The sequence below is a fragment of the Spermophilus citellus genome (assembly GCF_964194105.1).
Source record: "Spermophilus citellus genome assembly, chromosome: 3".
NCBI lineage: Eukaryota > Metazoa > Chordata > Mammalia > Rodentia > Sciuridae > Spermophilus > Spermophilus citellus.
Genome location: NC_138184.1, coordinates 81378514 through 81395424, shown reverse-complemented (window position 1 = coordinate 81395424; position 16911 = coordinate 81378514). Strand labels below are relative to the sequence as shown.

At 55.8% G+C, this 16911-nt stretch overlaps 1 protein-coding gene across 7 annotated transcripts; it reads right to left on the bottom strand.

Annotated features, from left to right (window-relative positions):
* Positions 1 to 277: 277 nt before the first annotated feature.
* Positions 278 to 16837, bottom strand: OAS3 (2'-5'-oligoadenylate synthetase 3). 7 transcript variants are annotated; one of them, XM_081287237.1, is made up of 16 exons: positions 16527 to 16837; positions 14443 to 14725; positions 13923 to 14098; positions 12270 to 12508; positions 11208 to 11361; positions 10467 to 10820; positions 9035 to 9317; positions 6400 to 6575; positions 5767 to 6011; positions 5263 to 5407; positions 4417 to 4590; positions 2881 to 3166; positions 2068 to 2252; positions 1557 to 1794; positions 756 to 872; positions 278 to 649 (listed from the first exon to the last, which is right to left on the bottom strand). In XM_081287237.1, the coding sequence occupies exons 1-16, from the start codon at positions 16707 to 16709 to the stop codon at positions 459 to 461; spliced, it is 3429 nt and encodes a 1142-aa protein (XP_081143363.1). In that variant the 5' UTR covers positions 16710 to 16837; the 3' UTR covers positions 278 to 458. The 7 variants fall into 7 exon arrangements, with proteins under 7 accessions (XP_081143363.1, XP_081143364.1, XP_081143366.1 ...); XM_081287238.1 differs by having other exon boundaries at positions 6400 to 6570; positions 9072 to 9317; XM_081287240.1 differs by having other exon boundaries at positions 14443 to 14645; positions 16527 to 16652.
* Between the last annotated feature and the right edge of the window lie 74 nt (positions 16838 to 16911).

Below are 16911 nucleotides of genomic sequence, written 5' to 3'. Positions count from 1 at the left end.
CCAAGTGACAAATGGAAGCTAACATGCATTAGCTCTGCCGCTCCAGGGCCACAGCCCCGGGTTCAGCAGGTGCTGGACAGTCGCATCCTGAATTGGGCGGGGGGGGGGGGGTCGGCAGGCCAGGGTCAACTTCAAAGTCGTGTAGACCCACGGGGGCACTCACACCCAGGACACAGCTCCCCAGACCACCGCTGCACCCTGAGTAGGGGACAATTTGTGGGGTACAAAGTCCAGAAAGACAATTTTTTAAAATAAGAAAACAGCTTTTATTTCAGTTTCTCAGAAACGGCTCTTGCAACAGTGTTTTATAGGAGGCACAAATGGAGTCCGAGGCCCGCCCGGGACAGTCCTGCTTTATAATGGTCTCGTCTCACTTATCAAAATCTCATATCTACAATCTGTATTTTGTACTAGTCTATAACCTGTGACTTGCACTCTTACTGATCGTATCGATCAGTTCACACCGAGACACAATCAACCCCAGTGCTGCCTCTTTCCCTGTGCACGGGTTCCGAGGCAGGGGGCTGCCCGGGAAGGAGCAGGAGGGCCGGGGGCAGGCGAGGGGGAGATGGTCTGCAGAGCCACTGGGGCTGGGGTCCACTCCTGCCGTCCAGCGCAGCCACTGACCTCCTGGACTTCACACAGCAGCCTGGGGGAGAGTGTGGCAGGAGACGCTGGTCCCCGGGGACTGCAGGATGGAGCCCTGGTGCCCGGCTGGGGAAAGAGCAGCCCCCCTGGTCCCCCCAGGCTCTCACCCTCACTGGCCACGGCTGGATGGCAGTGCCGTCCCTGTCCGTGCAGCACAGTGCAGACATGCAGTCCTCGGCTTCCTTGGCCAGCAGGTCCCAGCGGGCGCTGTGGCCCAGGTTTCCCGTCGGGTCAGCCGGGTCCAGGATGATGGGTCTGCAATTCCATCCAGGGTCAGTGTGACTCCTAGCAATATCTAGGGCTGCCCCTGTGGCTTTGGCTGGACTGTCCTCTCCCCGTATCTGACACTGCAGGGGCTGGACAGGGCTCAGGGGCTCCTCTGCCTAGTGGCCCCTTGACCATGCTGCATCCAGGCAGACGTACTGATCCCCCTCGGCTCCGTGCTCCCCCAGGGCGCGCAGGCCTTGATGCCCACTCCAGCCTGGCCGCCTCTCTCCCTCCCGCATCCTGGGCCGATCAGGCTCCTCTCTCTACTAAGGCAGATGACATCATGAGTGTCTTTAAAATGTCCCCCTGTATGGCCTCTGCCCAATGACTAGACATGTGTCACGAGCTTGGGGACATCTCTTCTATCTCTGTGCCCATTTCAGAGGCGGGAAAAACCCAGAGAACGAGACGCCTCATGCTCCCTGGTGGCTCTGCAGCGAGCGCTGCCCTCGACGCGCTTCAGACAAACAAGGGACACAGTGTCCCTGGCCTAGGTCTCTCCCGCTCGCCCGGAGCGCGCTGATGCTAAAGGGCACTTGTTGCGTAGCTGAGGTTGAACTTGGGGTCCTGCTCTCTCTGCTCTGTGCCCTGGGGGTGGGGGGAGCCCCAGCTGGGGTCTGGGGACCAGGCTGGCCTGGACCTGGGCTTCTGAAGCTGCTGTCTCAGGAAGTCCCCGATGGTCTCGTCCTCAGTGCTGTAGTTGACGGTCCAGTAGATGCGGAGCTGGCGGTACTGCGTGATGAGCTCCAGGACCGTGCGGAAGCCCTCGGCCATCCCGAACTGGGGGTCCTGGCCGCCCTGCTCCCAGGCGTACACGGTCAGGAGCTCCAGCCCGTGCTGGGGGGGCAGGGAGCCTTTCCCCTTGGGCATCTTGTGGCCCTGGGGAACAAGGAGAGTGGCGATGGTGGGGTCGGAGGGGCCATGCCCCCCCCAGCACCTACACACCCATCAGATCCCGGGACGCAGCCGTCAGCCCTGATAATGCTGTATAGGCTCCTGGATCCAGCTATGCCTGAAGCTGCCTAATCCAGGGCTTTCTAGTTACATCAGTCAGAGGGGAAAACTGAGGCCCTCCAGGGCACCCTATTCCTCCAACCCAGGGGTCTGGGACTGTGCCAGGGGCTGTGGTGGGGGCCAGTCCCTGGGCCGCACCTGGACCTGCCGGTACCAGTACTTCACCAGCCGGATCAGGCTTTTGAGCTTGGTGGGCCGGGAAACGATGAAGTCGCGCTGCAGCTCCGTGAAGCAGGTGGAGAACTCGCCGGCGCAGTGGTAGCTGCGGATAAGGTCCCTGTAGACCTGTGCGTGGGGGGGCCTGGAGCCCGCCCCCAGCTGGCCTGGGCAACGGGGAGGCCATTTGGCGCCATTGCCCAGAGTCTCCCAGCCACAACCCAGATTGATGTCCGTGACCCCCCAGAGTGGCTGTCCCTGGGGTGGCCTGGGATGCCCTGAAGGCACCGGGGGCTCCGTGGGGGCAGAGATGGGTGGCAGGTCCTGGACCTGAAGCCTCTGGGGACAGTCGCACTGCAGGGGCAGGGGCAGAGGTCCCCCTGTGGTCTGTGGCACTCAGGGGCACTGCTGAGCACCAAGCTTGCCCTTTGGAACAGGACAGTGCAGAGACATTTCCACAGGAACCTTCCCCCCTTCTTCTCCCAAACTCAGGCACCAAGTGAACTTAGATTTCGGGGTTTTTTTCACTCTGCAAAGTGCATGTTGGTGGCACTTCTGGGGCCAGGATCCTGTGGCTTGAGGCCACTGTTATCACACAGAGCATTTTTGAGGAAATTAGAAAAAAGTGCCCTTTTCTCCAGACTCTCTCCAGGAAAGGTGTGATAGACCTTCACACGGATAATGTGTGTGATGTGAACCCATGTAGCCCGGATGTGCAGTGAGTGCACAACCTCTACAACTGTGCCTGTCTGCTCCTGTCTTTCCCCTTCTCAGGCCTACACCCGGGAGCCTCACCTAGCGCATCAAAGGCTGGCAGCACGTCAAAGTCCACACTGTGGTCCAGCATCGTCTGGGATGTCAAGGAGAAGCTCAGCACCCGGGGGTTCTCCCACTTGGAGATTTCAAACTTGACTTCAAACTGCTGCTCCTGCTGACAGGCCTCCAGCTGGGCCCGGATCTCGGAGATGATCTCAGCCCGTTTATTCCCCTGCTCAGTGAACTGGGTGAAGCAGCTGAGGAACACCACGATGTCGGCGTCCGAGCGGCCTCGCAGAGCTGTGCCTTTGGCTGAAGAGCCACCCTGGGGAGGACAGGGGAGAGGTCAACCCCACAAGCATGGCTTGAGGCCCTGCACTTAAGGTCTGGATTCTGAGTTAGGAACCTGCTGTGTGACCTTGGGCAAGTGTCCTAACCTTAGTTAGGAGCCCCACAAGTGTCTCACATCTTTCAATAGAGCAGGATCAGAAGAAAACACAGTGTGCTAGAAGTGAGTTAATCCCCTCAACAAATGCAAAACTTCTCCTTCCATCATGGTTTGGGGCTGGGGTGGATTTGAAAGTTTTTCTCTGTTTTTGCTCAGGCCTGTGGCTCTCAAACTTGACTGTTTCTGAGAAGCTTTTAAAAACAGCCAACAGCTGAGTCCCTTCCTCATTTGAGGTGGGATGGCACTTGGGCATCATGTGGTGAAGCCAGGGTTGAAACCAGGCAACGAATCCATCCTCCTCGACTCTTATGAACGAGGAAGGGAGAATCAGAGAGACTACAGTATTTGCCTGGGGTCACACAGCATGCCAGCAGGCCTGGACCCTCCGTTTTGACACTGTATTGAGATGACCGGGTCTCCACTGGGCCTGTCCAGTTGTAAATGGAGGCTGTGTGAAGTGCACAGGATGAGGTGATCTTTCATGCACACCCACGTCCTTCCCACCTGGGGTCAGCATCCTGGTTATGTCTGCGGGAACTGCCCACATCCAGCTCCTGAAATCCAGGTGGGGCCACCTGCCGTGTGACCCAGGATTGACTAGTTCCATTCTGTCTCCCCAAGCCAGGCCTAGGAGACTCCATTCCAAGTCTTAACTTGAATTTTGAGAAAAAAAATTCCCCTTCTGAAAAGTAGAGCCATTTTTGTAGATTTGAATGGAAATCGGACTATTGATTGTCACTCTGTTGTCAATAAATTTGTGCTTTTGCTTTAAAACAGTGAAACAAAAACAAAGCAGATCTAAGAGCTGGAGAGAAAAGCTGAGTCCTGATAATGCTATGTAGGCTCCTGGATCTAGCTATGCCTGAAGCTGCCTAATCCAGGGCTTTCCAGTTACATCAGTTGGTGCTTTCCTTTGTGTCCTTTGTTGAGCTGAGTGTCACTAGCAACTGCAAGAGATGTAGGCTTATCTGGATTCTGCCTCCACCATCCACCCATACCATGTTCTGGCTCCTTCTATATGCCTGACCTTGTGCAGCAGGCACAGAGAGGGGTCAGACCCAATACTGGCCTGGGAGAGATCAGCCACCAGCAGGACCCATCTTGCCTGCTGCTCTCTGGGGACTCACCTTGACCACCTTGAGCACTTTGATGGGAGAATTCCGGAAGCAGTTTTCCCTCAGGAACGAGCAGATGGTGTTGATGGCCTTGTTCACCTGAGCCAGGAAGTGGCGGTTGGGCTGGAGAAACCGGCTGATGAACTTGTCCAGGTCCCTAGCTGGGGTCTGGTGGAGGAGAGCTGGCTGCAGAGAGAATGGGTGGGGTGGGTGAGCCAGCCCGGCAGCTCTCAGGCTTCCTGTCTCAGGATGCCATCTCCTCTTCCCACAAGGTCTCCTGCGGCTGTGATGCCATCACATGGGTCCCCAGCAGAGCCCAGCTGATGCTGGCACCATGACCTTGAATTTCCTAAAAATGGCAGCTAAACACACCTCTTTTCTTTATAAAGTTTTCTGGCTTCAGGTATTTTGTTACAGTAATGAAAACTAGATTAACAATATCCTTTCATGAGGTGCAGATGGCTTACCTCTTAGGTTGGTTTCCCTAGACACAGCCTGATCAGGGGATTCTTGGGCACGTGATTAATTGGGGCCATGCTCACAGGGAACAAGGGTAGCACAATAAGGGGGTGGGAGGAGATGAGCTCGTGCCTGATCCCACAGGGAGCTTGGGAGCGTGACCCACATCACAAGAGTTGGTCCCACCTTGAGACAAAGGTAGGGTCTTTGTATGTTGTGTCTCTCAGGCACTGGATGAGATGGGACAACCTGTGCTGCTCTTGGAGGTCCATTCTCCAGAACAGGGGACAGTGGTAACCACCTCAGCCAACACTCCAGAGCTGGGAATGCCACACTGGCAGGTAAAGGGCACCAGGCAGGGGAGCCAACGATGCTCCCTCCCCAGGGTCTGCCTCTTACCAGCACATCCCAGGGTGGCACAGGGGTTCTGTCCCCACTCATACAGCAGGCCTGGGTCTCCAGGGCCGCTGCATTCTGGGCCAACAGCTCCCAGCTGCCTTGGCCCACATTCCAGGTGGGGTCAGCAGGATCCAGGATTAGAGGCCTGGGGACAGAGTTTGGGGGGTGGGGGCAGGTGGTTGGGAATGTGGAGGGTCTGGGAAGAGGCGTGAGGGTTGGGGACAGTGTCAGTGTCAGGGTTGGCCCAGTATTGCCCACATTCAGAAGGAGCCCCAGCTGGCTGCTGGCTACTCGGTGGCCCCTCACTTTGAGATATGGCCACCTACTGTGCTATAAAACTGGCTCTGGTTTTCTCCTGTGTGCACACTTCCCCATCAAAGTCCAGAGGTAAGAAAGATGACTGGTGACCCCAAGCCCACCCGGGAGCCTTCCTGGACACAGACGCCAGGTGACAGTGGGCATAGAGCACAGGGTGGAGGCGGGCACCGGGGAGCTGGTGTGCACCTGGGTTTCCGAAGCTGGCCAAGAAGGTGTGTTCTCAGGGCTGGGTCCTCAGTGCCATAGTTGTCCGTCCAGTAGACACAAAGGTCCTGGTACTGCTGGACCAGCCCCAGAACAGTCCGCAGGCCTTGGGCCATGTTGAAACTGTGGTTCTTACAGCCCTGCTCCCAGGCAAAGATGGTCAGGAGCTCCAGGGCATAGGCTGGGGGCAGAGAGGGCCCTGGCTGCTCTTGATTTTGAGCTGCCACCTGTCATGGAAGGTCAACCCAAGATCAGTGCCTCTGAGGTGAGAATGGGCACTGGCCTCCAGAGGATGCTCAAGAATTGGGGCAGCGTGCAGAAGTTGATTGACGGGCCTTGGGGTGGGAAAGCATCAGGAGTGCGAGGAGTGGGGAGAAACCCATGGGCCACACAGGGACGGGGAACCCCAGCTACGAAAACGAAGGCCTTCATGGAGGAAAGACACAGTGACTTCCGGATCTGGGCAGGAAAGGGAGGAGCTAGAGGCGGTTCTTCCGCTTGGGATGGCCAATGGGATGCAAAGAAGAGGAAATGTCTGTGTAGGGAAGGAGCTGATTGGCCCAGGCAGTTGTCATGACAGCACTGCTTCCGGGGGGAGGGCCGAGGGGCACTCACGTGATGGTACCAGTGTTTCACCAGTAGGATGAGGTTCTTGAGCTTGGCGGGTCGCGTGTTCACGAAGTTCCTGCGCAGCTCTGCGAAGCAGGCCGCGTGCTGGCCATCGTGGCCGCCGCTGTTGAACAGGGCCGTGTACACCTGGGGCTGAGGTTTGGTGTCGGCTCCGAGCTGCCCTGTGGAAGTGGGACCGCTCATTGTGCATCTGGGAATGAAGCTAGCAGCACGCACCATGCATCCACCATTAGTGCAATGGATAACGCTCATTAATGCAATTAATTTCAACATTAATTATGTGACATTGCAATCAATCATAATATATTGCAATATTGGATAACAGAACTATCATTAACTTTTTTTTTTAGTTGTAGGTGGACAAAACCTTTATTTTATTTTTATGTGGTGCTAAGGAGCAAACCCAGCGGCTCACACGGGCTAGGCAAGCGCTCTACCACTGAGCCACCCCCCCAACACACACACACCCCTTTTTTTTAGTATCAACCCTGAACTGGGTAGTCCAATAATTTTCACATAGAAGTTAAGGGAATGAGCTTCCAAGATGGATAATCCTGGGTTCAAATCCAAGCTGTGTGATTTGTGTCTTTGGGGATCATAAGCAGCATCCTCCTTATAAGGCTATTATAAAAAGCATGTGAAATCCACATGTAAATTGCTCCAAACTGCTTTAAAACACCGAGTGTTCAATAAGCATTAATTACTGCTATTATTCATGTTGTCATCTCCCAGGAGAGGGGGAAAAATCAAGGAAGGGAGAGGAAACTGGAATTGAGGCCCAGCCTCTCCTTCATTCTGGAATGAAAGAAAGCCTGACCTTTCTCCCTGAAAGGTGTCTCAGAAGAATCACCCACCAATAGAGAGAGGCCCCTGGGGACAGGGGAAGAAAAGTCCCCTAGGAGAAACTGAGACCCCAATCCAATGCTGGATGCAGTTGTGAAATCCAAATTTACGGCCTGGTGGGGAAGTCCCAGGCTGTGGAGTCATCACCTAAGCTGGCCTGGGAATGAGTGAGGCCCTTGGAGCCCAGCTGGAGACAAAATGAGAACTCGGTCCCTTGAGGGATAGTTCTTCAGCCCACAGCAGAAGGAACTTCAAGAGGAAAAGGAAAGAAAATAAAAGTTCCATACAATAAAGTTCCTCACAATAAAAAATTACAAACCACACAAGGAAATGATCCAGCCAGGGGTGGGGTGGGAGAGGGGGAGGGTATGGAGACACAACTGATGGGAGAATTTGTGATCACAGGACAATCTGAGAGACAGAGCATGTTTAAGGTGATCCAAGAAGATAAGAGGCACAGAGACCCCCAATGGAAGAAATGAAGTCCAAGGGCAGGCAACAGGTTGAGTTGAGAAAGAGCCAAATAGAAACTTCTAGAAATGAAAAAATAAAGTTCTTATTTAAAAAAAAATCAATCAAGAATAGGTAGATAATTAGATGCATTTGAAAAGAGTAAAACGAAAAACAGATCTTAGCAATGAGAAGCAGGCAGCGTGAGGGGGGCGTTAGAGATAAAGAGTCGGGGAAGTCATCAAGAGAAATCGGATAACAGGGAACATGGGCAGAGGAAATATTGCAAAGGACCCCGGGAGACATTTCCCCAAAACTAAAGGAAGGGTTGAGTTCCTGGACACAGGAGGCACCACTGATTCCAGACAGAAAATGGAGCAGTCCGTGCACAGACGGATCACGGAGACACTGAAGAACACTGTGGATGGACCAAGAAAGTCTCAAAGTCTCCCAAAAGCGGAGGGAGAGACCAAGCAAAAAGCCACACATACAAATAAAAATAGATTACAAACAAAGAAATGACCCTTAAAGGGACAGCAGACTTCTCTTCAGCAAGGACAGAGGTTATAGGACAGTGGACCCTGAGGGAGAACACCCATCAGACCCTTCAAGCAGGAAGCGGAAACAGAAAGCTTTTTTAACTCAAGTCTAAATCTGGAAAGTTCCAGCAGATTACCAAGAAGTGTTATCATGTGAAGTATACTGTTGGAGTAAAGTTAAAAAAAAAAATAGTAAGTGTTTAAAGAAACAAAGGAACCACACTCCAAACCTTCATTTGGAAACCCACGTCCAAATAGTCATAGATCAAAGAGCAAAAGATGATGTCAGGATGCAGAGTACAAAATATACAGGCCTGAATGGATTGCTCCACATTCTGCCTGGAATCAGTGGTGCCTGTGTCCAGAGCCTCCTGCCTCAGCCTCCTCAGCCTCCATAATTGCATTTCTTTAGGACTGACAATGACTAAGATTCACTTCCAAAAGACAGAAAATGAATCCTAAAGTAAATTCTCTAAAGCAAAGGAGGAAATGATACCATGAAATTTCCTTTACAATCCCCAGCAGATCTGGGGAACTGTTACTGTTGGGAACTGTGGGTGGGCCGTATCTCTAGTTTCCTTTAGCCTGAAACCTTTCCTCACTAAGATCTGGGTAAAGCTCTACATCGGCTGAGATCTGCCTCAGATCTCAAAACTACCTCAAAGTAGTTTTCAGTGCCTGATTCAGTGGGAGACTTAGAAGCACGAGGAGGATGGTAGGTGGCGCCTGTATGTGCTCCCTGGTCCCCAGGGTTTCTCTGTCACTTCCCCAGGCTCAGGCGTCCTCACCCACGGCATCAAAGGCAGGCAGCAGGCTGACATTCACCCAAGTCTCTGGGGCGGCAGACACCAGCTGGACCTGCAGAGCGCCAGGTGTGTTCTGCTCAGGAAACGTAAGGCGCAGCCCAGAGACTGGGTCCTGCCACCGCGATGCCAGCTGTGTCCGCATCTTCTTGAGGATCTCCCCTCGGTGGCGCTCCTGGTCCTCGAAGTTCGTGAAGCAGTTGAGGAAGAGGATGAGCTCAGCGTCGCAGTCACCCCGGAGGTTCGTGCCCCTGCCGAAGGAGCCACCCTGCGGAGGGAGGAACAGCTGGGACCAGGTGGCTCTCTCGCTGATGATGGGTCTTGGGGCACCTCAACAGGGCCAGACCCCACGAGCCTTTGACTTCTGACTCTTGGGGGCCCAGCAGAGAGCCAAGCTGTGTGGGCTTGCACCTGCCTCTTTATCTAGAGCTGAGGCAGAGTTCACAGCCATGTTAGGTGGGGCCGTTCTGAGCCACAGTGACCAGAACTTCAAGGCCAGCAGCAGCAGCGCCCACCACACATCTGGAGCAGCAGGTACAAGGGCAGGCTCCAGACCAGATGGGCCTCAAATGCGCTCTGTGGTCTGTTTCCATCAGTCAACATCAGCCCTTCCGTCCATCCGTCCGTCCATCATGCAACAGTGTTTACCCACTTCCACGCACCGGGGCAGGTGGGAGCACTTAAGTAAAAGATTTCCGCTCAGGAACTTGCCTTCTAGCTTGGGGAGGGGGACAGGGACACAGTGGTTCCTGAGAAAATGCTAAGTGTTCCTAGAGGCCAATAGGCGGGTGGGGCTGGGCGTCCAGCCAAGATGGCCCTGGGAGGTAGCCTGCTCTACCCAGGGCTTCAAGGAGGGAGAGAGGTCCCCCACAGAGCGCCCTGGCGGGTAGCAAGGGGGGGAGGGGGAGGACGGGCAGCCCAGGGCCACGTTGTCCTACAGCCCTGGAGGCCACACAGCCCCAGAAACCAGGGGCCCCGAGCTCAGGAGGGAGGTGATGACTGCTGTGTGAGTGGTTTTATTTTTATTATTATTTTTTAAATATTCAAAACAAATCCCGGCACTGGACTATACAGCGAGACCCCGGCTTTCGATGGCTGGGTTGGGGTATCGGAGAGTGCACCCCACACACCTTCTGTTTGTCACTTTGAGTTCCGTGTTCAACCTCGGGAATTTGGGTGCATTATCATAAAGTGGCTTTGGGTTAACAGATGTTGCCCGATGGGGTTGGCGGGGTCCTGGGCACAGCAGGCAAGGCTGGGGCTGGGCTGGGTGAAGGTCTCCTTGGGCCTTCTGGTCGACCTCCGGCCACGCTCTAGGGCGTGGGTCCCCCCTGCCCGACCTAGGCCACGTGAGGCAACCTCTCCCCTTTCCCGCGTCCCTAGAGGGCCCCATGGGGTCCCCACCTGCCCCGCTCACCTTGATGACCCTCGAGGGCCTGTAGGTGCAGTTCTTGTGGAGGCAGCGCTGGAGGACCTCGATGGCCCTCTTCACCTGCTCCTGGAGCCGTGGGTTGGGCTGCAGATGGTCCTGGATGAAGCGATCCAGCTCCCTGGCGGGGACCTGGGCCAGGGCAGAGGCCGAGGCTGTGCCCAGGGCCGACGGGGCGCTGCTGGCGGCTGCAGCGGGCTCCCGGGCTGGACTCATGGGCCGGCTGTCCCCTGCCCAGTGACACACAGTGTCGTCCAGGCTCCTGCTGTCCTCAGGGGTCCCCTGGTCAGAGTCTCGCAGGACACAGTGGCCCAAATCAGAGCACCCAGCACGTGGGAGGTCCTGGAAGGTGGTTGGAGGAGCGCGTCACCGCACAGGGTCTCCATGCCACCCCCTGCCGCCATCAGCCGCCCCTTTGCTCAGCTGGGTGACTGAGGCTCCGCGAGGGGAAGTGAGGGGCTCGGTGCCTGTGGACAGATTAGAAAAAGGCGCCCTCCCGGGGGGAGACTGCAGAAGGCGCCCCCATGGTGGGTGGAAAGGCCTGGGAGAGGCCCTGTGCTGGGGCCTCCTTCCTCCACGGCCTCAGCCGGTGACTAGAGGCCACCATGCCTGCTGCTCCCACCTTCCAACTCTGTTCTGTGACATGTGGCCCTGGCGCTCCGCGGATGCTCAGAAATATACCAGAACGCATAAATAGGGTGCAAGACCCAAGGGCCCCGGGAAACTCACCAGCCCCTCCCAGGGCTGCACGGGGCTCCCAGCTGCCTCCAGAAAGCACGGGTGGTGACAGCACGTCCGGGCCTCCTGGGCCAGCACATCCCAGTGCCAGGCTGTGCCACTGCCCACGTCCCATGTGGGGTCAGCAGGGTCCAGTATCACAGGCCTGCAGTTCCAGAGAGACAAGGTTCAGTTAGCAAGAAGGTCACCAGGGCTCTGGAGTCAGGCAGAGCTGGTTACAATCCCAGGTTAGTTATTTTCCAGCTGTGTGACCTGGGGCAGATGACTTTCCTTCTCTGAGCCTCAGTCTTCTCATTTGAAAATGAAGATAACAAGGCTCACTTTGATGGACTGTTGTAGAGATGAATTTGGAGCCAGGGTTCTGAACCCTGGCTGCATATTAGGAACCCAAGATACAAGGACAATTGCTGGGAACTCTGAATTACACCCTGTGCTTTAGCAATTCCATTCCTAGGTCTACATCCATTTGATGCATACACATCAAGACACATGCAAGACACATGTGTATATCAGCATAGCTGCCAACTGGGAGCAATCCAATTAGCTATCTTCAGTAGACTGGAAATCATATTGTCCTAAGTCCCTACTATGGAATACTAAGCAGCAATGAAAAAGAATGAACTCAATTAAATGAATGGAACTCAATGACTTAATGTTGAGAAAATGAAAACCAGGCACAAATGGACATAGTGCATGACTCTATTCAAATCAGATTTAAAACCAGGCAAAACTGGACTGATGAAAATCAGAATGGGGTTTATCTTGTGTGTCGCTGACCAGGAAGGACTCACGGGGGTGCTGGGAGTATTCTGTGACTCTGGGTGGTGGTTTCATAGCCCTTTGTAGACGGTCCTCTAAATGAGCATGTTATCTGTCAGCGAAACCTTCACACACACAACATGTGGCCCAGGCATTGTGAGATTTTTTCACAAGTGAAAAAGGATCACCTGGGGAGTCCTAAGGTGCAGCCGGGCAGCACCCCTGCTCCAGCACTGTCCGTCAGCTCTGCGAGGCCCAGGGACAGGAGAGCACGTGGCGGGTGTGAGGACGTACCTGGGTCTCTCCAGCTGCCTCCGCAAGAAATCTCCGACTGTAGGGTCCTCGAGGCTGTAGTTGATGGTCCAGAAAACACGCAGGCCCTGGTACTGCTGGATCAGGCCCAGGACAGACCGGAACCCCTGGGCCAGGCTGAAGGCGTCCTTCCCACAGCCCCGCTCCCAGGCGAAGATGGTCAGCAGCTCCAGGGCGTAGACCGGGGGCAGCGGCCTGCTCCTCGCCTCCTCCTGGAACACCTGTGAGCAGGGTGGAGGGAGGGGGAAGGCCGCTCGTAGGCCCCTGGTGGCTGTGCCTCGGGGCTGGGGTCCCCGCAGGCTGAGCCTGGGGAGGGAGCGGGACCAAGTCCCACCCCAGCTCCCACAGCAGCTGGCCTGTCTCCCCGGGGGCAAGGGGTCACCAGGGCGGAGCCAGCAGGACCCGGGACTGTCTACCCCCCCCCCACAGATCCGGGGTGCTGGCCAGATGGCCGACTGGAGAGGAGGAGGCCGTTGGCACCCACGGAGCAGGGCACCAGGCCCGAGTGGGGCGGGTCGGCCGTCCACCCAGCCCTCGTCCCCGTGCAGACACATGACTCCTGTTTCTGGGCCACGTATCTGGGGGTCCACATTTCTAGGAGTGACCGGCTCTATGCCTTGGACAGAGTTGCAGCTTCTGGGCTGGCAGAGCCACTCGAGAGGGGGTGCTCTGACTTCCTCGGTGACCTGCCTGGCTGGTGGCCCCAGCAGCCCTGCTCTCTCTGCCCACCCTGTCTCTGGGGTGCGAACACACGTGTGCCCAGAACCGGATCCTGCTGGCGTCCTCCCAGCACCTGGGCGGCCTGGCTAGTCTGCCCTTTTAACAAGCACCAGGCTGCGAGCATTTCCTGTCCCCAAAGAATCCTATCTATGAGGGAAGGACCCGAGAAAGACCGATGCACCTTTTATATACAAGTAGAGGAAGAAGTCCAGAGGAGGTTAGGAACTTGTCCAGGGTCACACAGCAGATCAGTATCAGAGCCAGAACCGGAATCAGAACTTTCTCCTACCCAGACCTCCCTATGATGGGTGGTCCAGTGGGGGGGACCAAGCTATGTGGCTCAAGATTTTGGGGAAGCTTGTCCCTCATCTCCAGGCACAGTAAAGCATGAATAGGGCAGATGGGTATTCCTGAGGCTGGGCTAGGAAGCTTACAAACTCCACATTACCTCATGCCGTATGTAGAATATTCCAGACTAGACAAAGCCCTGAATGTGGAAAACAAGCCTTTTGGAAGGCAACGAGGGAGAGTCATGTTGGGAAGTCAGGAAAGGAAAGACTTCAGACACGGAAAGAACAAATAACTTAAGAAAAGATGACTACACCTGATTACATTAAAATTTGAAAACTTTTGCTGACAAATGACCTTTAAGCAAAGCAAAATACAAGCCACAGACGAAGAGAATACATTTGCACTATATCAAGTAAATAAGAATTAGCATTCATAATATATAAAGAGCTTCAACAAATCAATAAGAAGAAGACAGCTATGAAAGAAGATAACGGACAAAGGACATGAGCAGGCATATTCCAGAAAGAGGCCACAAAAGGTCACTAAAAATAAGAAAATATTTCCACTATTATGAAAGCATGGAGAAGTCAAACGTCTGGAGCCAGAACCTTGGCAGAGCTTCACCTGGCGGAACCAGTGCTTCACAAGCAGGATCAGGTTCTTGAGTTTGACCGGGCGAGTGTTGACGAAGTTCCTCCGCAGCTCAGCAAAGCAGGCCGCGTGCTCACCGCCCTGGCAGCTGCTGTTGAGGAGGGTTGCGTAGACCTCAGGTTTGGGTTTGATTCCAGGACTCAGCGTCCCTGGGGACATAAAGCACTGAGTTAGGATGGGCACTAAGGACGCAGGCCCAGCTCTGCTGGGCACTGGGAGGGAGTAGGGAGAATTCGGGTGGGAGGCACTGGGGGAGCAGCTGAAGGAACCTGAGGTGCCTGGGTGGGGGACCAGCCCCTCCACCCAGGACCACAGACCCTTCTCGGGCCCCTCTGGTCCGAACCCGCCGTGCTTATTCAAGGAGCCAAGGCTCAGAGACAGGTATAGCCTTGCCCAGGTGGCCCAGCAAGTTAGTGTCAGGGCCAGAACTGGATGACCTGTCTTGCCCCCAGGAATCCTCCCCCAACGCTGGAGTGAGCCGGGGACCCCTCACCCAGGGCGTCAAAGGCAGGCACCAGTTTGACATCCATCCAGTTTTCACGATCCTCCGATACCAGCTGGAACCACAAGACCCCGGGCATGTTCTGCTCAGGAAACTGGAGGCGCAGGCCCGGGATGCGGTCTTGACACCAGGCGTCCAGTAGCCCCTGCATCTCCTGGAGGATCTCCGCACGACGGCCCCTCTGGTCCTCATAGCTTTCGAAGCAGCCAAAGAAGATGACAAGTTCAGAGTCGCAGCCACCCCTGAGAGCTGTGCCCCGGCCAAAGGAGCCTTCCTGTGAAGGGAACGGCAATGGGAGAATCCGGCTCTCTCCACCACTCACGTCCACCAGCTCTCAGGGCAACCGGGCTGGGTGGAGACTGGGGCTGTCAGTTCCAGGCATTTGGTGCCGTGAGGGAATGTGGCCAAGGCAGCCAGCTCTGAGTTTCCAAAAGAAGCAATTTTAACACATCAGTTCACGATTTTCAAATGTTGGCAACTCACTTTAAAAACAACCAGAAGAGTCAGGCATGAGAGTGCATGCCTGTAACCCCAGAGACTCTAGAGGCTGAGGTGGGAGGATCACAAGTTGGAGGCCAGCCTCAGCAATTTAGGAAGACCCTGTCTCAAATTGAAAAATACGATGGGCTGGGGTGTAGCTCTGTGGTTAAGCACCTCGGGTTTCAGTCCCTGGTACCCAAAGCAACAACTACTAAACACCCAGAAACTAGTGGGCAAGAGTTGAGCCCTTTGCTCAGGATGGGTGCAAAACTGTGGTGTGGCTCATGGAACGTCTGAGCCCTTTCTGATCAGCGTTTCTGCAAAAGATGAGGACGAGGGCGAGGACGAGCATGAGGACGAGGGACGGGACCTCCCAAGCCTCTGCTCTGCTCTGTCCTGGCATCTGACCCCTGATGTCTTGCAGGGAACTGGATGTGGTGACAATCGGTAGCAGATGTTGGAGGGTGAGGCCGGAAGGGGGCACAGAGCTGCCAGCCAGTAAGTGGCAAGAGCCAACTGTCACCCCAGCTGGGACCCGTACTTATCCCAACCTCGATGCCAGTCCCCTACAGCCAGCGCCCACTTGGGAGGACTTACGGGGGTGGGGGATGAAAGCCCTGGGGCCTCCTGCTCCCACCTCCCACTCCGAAGCCAGCCGAGGTGGCAGGGCTGTGACTTCCATCCAAGGAATTGGGGTCCCACGGCTTTGTCCTTAACATCACTGACTTACAGTAGTTTTGTTGTGAAGATTCTCTAACCTCGGCAAAAGCAGGGAGGAGCCTGAATTTGCCTTGCACCCCATTTCTGGCACCCCCCTTTCCTCTGGGTGTGATTTCACCCACACTCCTTCTCGAGTAGGCCGATGGCGATTCCCGGGAGCAGGCAGTGGTGTCCCTAGCGGGACTTTGGCAATGTCTGGAAACACTTTTGGTGGGGATGACCCAGCAGGGGAGCCCCTCAAGGGTCATTCTGACATGGCTCCGGAGGCTGGGGACTCTTCTCTTTGCTTTCTGGTCCAGCCAGAAGCCACAGGCTCATCTCCTACCGCTCTGTCCAGCCCTGGAAAGGGCCACTCTCCAAGGCCCTTCCTGGGGGGCTGGGTTCTGGAACTGAAGTTTACAGATGCCCCCTACGAAAATCCTCATAATGACTCTATGAGCTACATCTCCTACCACCCCAGCTCACAGACTAGAAAAAGCCGCTCAGAGAGGTGCAGTCACTTGCTAAGGACACTCAGCTAAGGAGAGGTGGGGCTGAGATTAAACCTGTGGAGCCTGTCATCCCATCAGCTGGGGAGGCTGAGGCAGGAGGATGGGGCGTTCAAAGCCAGCCTCAGCACAAGGGAGACCCTAAGCCACTCATTGAGAGCCTGTGGCTAAAGAAAATACCAAATAGGGTTGGGGACATGGCTCAGGGGTCGGGGTCCCTGGGTTCCATCCAATAGAATAGAGCAGCCCATGCCCTCGGGGCTCGTCCTGGTGTGTGTGTGTGTGTGTGTGTGTGTGTGTTAGCAAGCACCCTGAGGCTGTACCAGGAGTCGCCCCATCCACAGGCCAAGTCCCCGAGGGGTCCCGCAGTGTCCCCAGGCCACTCACCTTGACGGTCTTCAGCACCCGCAGCGTCGGCCCGGCACCCCCTCGGCGGCCCCCGCGCTCCCTGAGGGCGGCGTCCAGGGCGCCCAGCGCGCGCCGCGCAGCCCCCACGAACTCGGGCGGCGGCTGCAGGCGGCGGGTCACCAGCCTGTCGAGCGCGGCGGCCGCGGTGCCGTACACGTCCATGTCGCTGGCTGAGCCTCCCCGACCCGGCAGATCGCCGGGTCCTGGGGATGCGCTGAGGCACCTGCGCTGCCGTCCCGGTCCTTGTCTGGTTCCCGTCCAGCGCCGCGAGTGCCACTCTCCGAGTTTCGGTTTCGTTTCCCGTTTTCCTCCTCCCCTCCGTCCCCTGTGGCGGCCGCGCCCGCTGCCCAGCCCGGGTCAGCGC